We start from the raw sequence: 4,674 nt of genomic DNA on the forward strand, positions 1-4,674 counted from the left end.
GCCCCCCCGCAGGACGCGCTGCTGCGCCGGGTCCCGCCCTCACCCCCGCGCCATGGAATAAATGGCTTTAAATGAGCAGTAACTCCCCAGGAGCCCCAAGGGCTGTTTCACGCCCCCCTGCCCCCCCTGAGGGCAGAGGCACCTGCAGCCAAACCCACAGCAAAAGCTCCTGCCTGGCTCAGTTCACCCAAACTTCCAATATTTAGAATATTAAATAACATGTTTATTTCTCCCAGTGTTCAGAAGTATCTTACAACAGATACAGTCCTTCGTGACAACCCCTAAATGCTAAGAAAGGAGGTCCAAGGCTGCCCCTTCTGATCTCAGTCCGTGGTGAGCAGAGCAGGGAAGGAGGGTCCAGCCTGACCTGGAGCTGCTCCGGCAGGAAAAGCTGGTTTATCCTTTGCTGGTGGTTTATGGCATCACCTCCTTGAGGTAGAAGTTACCAGACGTTGTTCTGAGATGGTGCCAGAGCCCTCAGCTCACTCTGTGCTGTGGAAAGGTCTCCTGCTCCTCCCTCAGCCCATCCACGTCCTCCCTTCCCTAAGGCAGGTGGTTCAGGAATTCAGGATCAAACGTGGGTCTGGGTTTTTGTGTTTTTTTTCATTTCTTTGTAGATTCTGGACGATTGTGCTGAGCCTGGAAGGATCACTGGGAAGCAGAGGGGAAACCTGGCCAAGGCTGGATCAAAGCAAAGGTCCAAGGGGCAGCTCCGTGTGTCACAGTCTGCAGGATGCCTGGGACACTTTGGAATTGGTTCTTCTGTTGAGAGCATTGCAGATAAAGGTGCCCGTGTCCATCAGCTTCTGCAGATCCACCCCCTTGGTGGGGACAGAGAGAAACACACATTGGAACCAGTTCTGCCAAGTCAGGCTGCCCAGTAACAACTGGGAGGGTCAAGCAGGGGCTGAGGGAGCCTGAAGGGTTTGTTAATGAAGCCCCAAGTGCTGCTGCTCTTTAGTGCCATTCTGAGCAAGGGTCACAGCATCAGAGAGGTGGGGACTGGAAAGGACCTCTGGAGATCATCTAGTCCAACCCCCTCCTAGTAGCTCCTTGTCCTGCTTAAACTGGGGAGCCCAGAACTGGACACAGTTCTCCAGGGAAGGCCTCACCAGGCCAGAGCAGAGGGAGAGGAGAACCTCAAACCACAGAGTACTGAAAAAGGGGAGAAGAGGGAATACTCCTGGTGGGAAGGGGTGGGATTGGTGTGGCAGGAGGAGCCCAAGGGCAGAGCCAGAGTGATCCTGCAGCTGCACCCACCACGCTCAGGCTCCCTGGGTCAAGTTGTGCTCCCAAGCCCAGCCCTGAGGCTCCATGTCCCCTCACCGTGTGGATGCCCAGCCCGTTCAGCATGTACACCAGGTCCTCTGTGGCCACGTTCCCTGAAGCTCCATGGGCATAGGGGCAGCCCCCAAGTCCAGCCACTGAGGCATCCACCACGTTCACACCCATCTGCAACAGACCAGCACGACTGAGCTCCTCTCCAGCACAGCCCCAGGCCCTGCTCCTCAGGCCCAGCAAGCACAGGTGGAGCTCAAAGGAAGATGTTGCATCATAGAATCATATTACAGAATGGTTTGGGTGGGAAGGGACCTTAAAGATCACCCAGTCCCACCCCCTGCATGGGCAGGGACACCTCCCACCAGCCCAGGTTGCTCCAAGCCCCATCCAACCTGCCCTTGGAAAATTCCAGGGAGGGGTGCCCAGCAAAGCAGGGATCTCACCTGAAGTGCTACCAAGATGTTGGCCAGAGCCTGCCCGTAGGTGTCGTGGCAGTGAACAGCCAGAGCCCCCACAGGCACCTCCTTCATCACAGCTGCCAGCATCTCCCTCATGCTGCCCGGGGTGCCCACGCCGATGGTGTCCCCCAGGGAGATCTCGTAGCATCCCATCGAGTACATCTTCTTGGAGACCTGCCCACAAGCCACAAGGCTCTGCTGAGGAGGCAGCTTTGCCATCCCCTTCCCCAAAGCTGGAGACCCACTGGGTCAGAGCTTCCCTGGAGAGCAACAGCCTGGAGGCTCCTCTGGGATCAACAACCTCCAGGTCCCCACACCTCCCTGAATTCCCTGCCCAGTCTGGCTAGATCCAGCCTTCCTCCTGTGCTGGCTGCAACCTTCAGAGTCATGGAATGGTTTGGGTTGGAAGGGACCTTAAAGATCCTCCAGCCCCACCCCCCTGCATGGGCAGGGACACCTCCCACCAGCCCAGGCTGCTCCAAGCCCCATCCAACCTGCCCTTCAACACTGCCAGGGATGGGGCAGCCACAGCTTCCCTGGGCAACCTGGGCCAGGCTCTCACCACCCTCACACCCAAGAATTTCCTCCTCATGTCCAACCTCAATCTCCCTCTTCCAGTTTTAATCCATCCGCCCCTTGTCCTCTCCCTCCCTGCCCTTGTCCCAAGTCCCTCCTCAGCTTTCCTGGAGCCCCTTCAGGCCCTGGAAGGTGCTCTAAGGTCTCCCTGGAGCCTCCTTTTCCCTCGGCCTTCAGCCAAATGGTTCAACCCACCCTCCAGCCCCCAGTGCCCAATTCACATCCCTGAGCCAAAAACCTCTTCACCAATTTCTGATGAACTCACCTCTGCAACTTTAGCAGGATAAATCTTCCCTTCATAGGGGCACCCAAGGACACAGGACACGTACCTGTGGTTCAAAGAAACACACCCTCTTAGCCAGAGAACTGAGGTGAGATTCTACTGGCCAGATGAGTCAGGGCTTGTGCTAGAACCTTCCATGCTCTGTCCAATGGGAGAATTAATTCCATAATTAAAAAAAAACTCGGCCCAGGGAACAAAGTTGACACAATTAACTATTTGACAATTACTTCTTCCACAGATACGAATCATGTGCCAGGATGTGAGCACAGAACTGTGAGGTCTGTGGCTTCACACACTTCCCAGGGGAATGCCTGCCTGGAAGCTGGGGTTAGATGGGATCATTTGGCAGAGCTGGAGATGGAGCAGTGGGCAGGGAGTCAGCAGGAGACTCACCCCCGGACAGGGACACTGGCTGCTCTGGCTGCTGCCATCACTTCACCAAACCTCTCCAGGCTCTCCTCGATGGAGCAGTTGATGTTCTTCTTGGTGAAGAGCTCAGATGCTGCCCCAAAGATGGACACTTCTTTGGCCCCTGCTGCCACCTGCCAACAGGAAGCATGAATTCATGGAATGGTTTGGGTTGGAAGGGACCTTAAAAATTACCCAGTCCCAACCCCCTGCATGGGCAGGGACACCTCCCACCAGCCCAGGTTGCTCCAAGCCCCATCCAACCTGCCCTTCAACACTGCCAGGGATGGGGCAGCCACAGCTTCCCTGGGCAACCTGGGCCAGGCTCTCACCACCCTCACACCCAAGAATTCCCTCCTCATGTCCAACCTCCATCTCCCCTCTTCCAGTTTTAATCCATCCCCCTTGTCCTCTCCCTCCCTGCCCTTGTCCCAAGCCCCTCCCCAGCTTTCCTGGAGCCCCTTCAGGCACTGGAAGGTGCTCTAAGGTCTCCCTGGAGCCTTCTCTTCTCCAGGCTGATCTCTCAGGCAAGGGAAATAACAAGCACAACCACTACCATAGTTCTCCCTTTTATAAAAATCACTTGTCTCCCAGTTCTTCCCTGAAAACCCCAATTCCTTCCTCAGTTCATTCTACAACAAAACTCTTTACAGCACCTCCAGCTTTGCCTGCAAAGAAGAGTGAAGTCCCAAATGCAGCAGCAAAACCACATCTGCTGGAGTCTCCCAGGGGTGAGACTGAAAACATCAATGTCAATTCAAAGAGACTCATTTTTCTCGTTAATGATAGAAAATGTCTCCAGCTTTTTCCTGTTCTTTTTCCATTTCTGCAACTAAACAATCCCTTGGGGAGATGAGAGGCTGCAGCCTGCCAGGCTGGAGCTGCATTTCCCACCCTTAATCCCAGCTGGAATGGCCCTTTGCAGGGGCCAGGAGGCCCAGAGCCCAGGGGCAGCTGCCACCTCTTACCGCTGCCTGAAATCCCTTCAGGTTGGGGGTGAGCACAGGGTAACTGATCCCAGGCACCTTGTTGATGCCCTGCATGACTTCAGCGTGGTCAGCCATCTGCCAGGGAACAAGGGGAAACATCATTCATGTGTCTTGCTAGAAGGGGAAGAGTAAATATTGAGGAGGGAGAGAAAAGGGGCCTCCAAGCAGCCCCAGCCTGGGAAGGGCCCGAGGTCAGGAATCCAGGGCCAACACAAACACACGTGGGTGTTTGTTTCTGAGCTGGATATTTGCTCTTTGCAGGGTCCAAAGGGGAGCTCTGGGACGTCACCAGCACCTCTGTTTGGCTTTGCTGGCTCCTGGCCAGGTACAAGCTACAGCAAGAAGGGTTTGGGAGGTGTCCCTGCCCATGCAGGGGCTGGAACCAAATGATCTCTAAGGTCCCTTCCAACCCAAACCAGTCTATGATCTTCACTAGATTACCATGATTATTAATAAACAACCCATATTACACTGCTGTATCATTAACTGTACTATCTAGTGTGTATTATTAAGGCTGGTTTGCAGACTGACCTGAGGAACCCACTTGGGGGACACGAAGCTGGTGGCCTCTATGACCTGCAGCCCCGTCTCTGACAACATGTTGATCAGGTTGATCTTCACGGGGGTGGGCACAATGTTCTGGGGAGGGGGTTTGAACACACCTGAAGTCACTATTTCC

The 4,674-nt window shown here is 54.9% G+C and overlaps 1 protein-coding gene across 1 annotated transcript; it reads right to left on the minus strand.

The window, feature by feature from the left end:
• Window positions 1–719: 719 nt before the first annotated feature.
• On the minus strand, window positions 720–4,631 carry HMGCL (3-hydroxymethyl-3-methylglutaryl-CoA lyase). Its single transcript, XM_010000587.1, has 7 exons — window positions 4,527–4,631; window positions 3,975–4,070; window positions 2,992–3,140; window positions 2,581–2,644; window positions 1,725–1,913; window positions 1,327–1,452; window positions 720–821 (listed from the first exon to the last, which is right to left on the minus strand). Exons 1-7 carry the CDS (start codon window positions 4,593–4,595, stop codon window positions 720–722), a joined length of 795 nt encoding a protein of 264 aa, XP_009998889.1. The 5' UTR covers window positions 4,596–4,631.
• Window positions 4,632–4,674: the final 43 nt, after the last annotated feature.

This window comes from Chaetura pelagica, unplaced genomic scaffold (assembly GCF_000747805.2).
Source record: "Chaetura pelagica isolate M959 unplaced genomic scaffold, ChaPel_1.0 scaffold676, whole genome shotgun sequence".
Taxonomy (NCBI): domain Eukaryota; kingdom Metazoa; phylum Chordata; class Aves; order Apodiformes; family Apodidae; genus Chaetura; species Chaetura pelagica.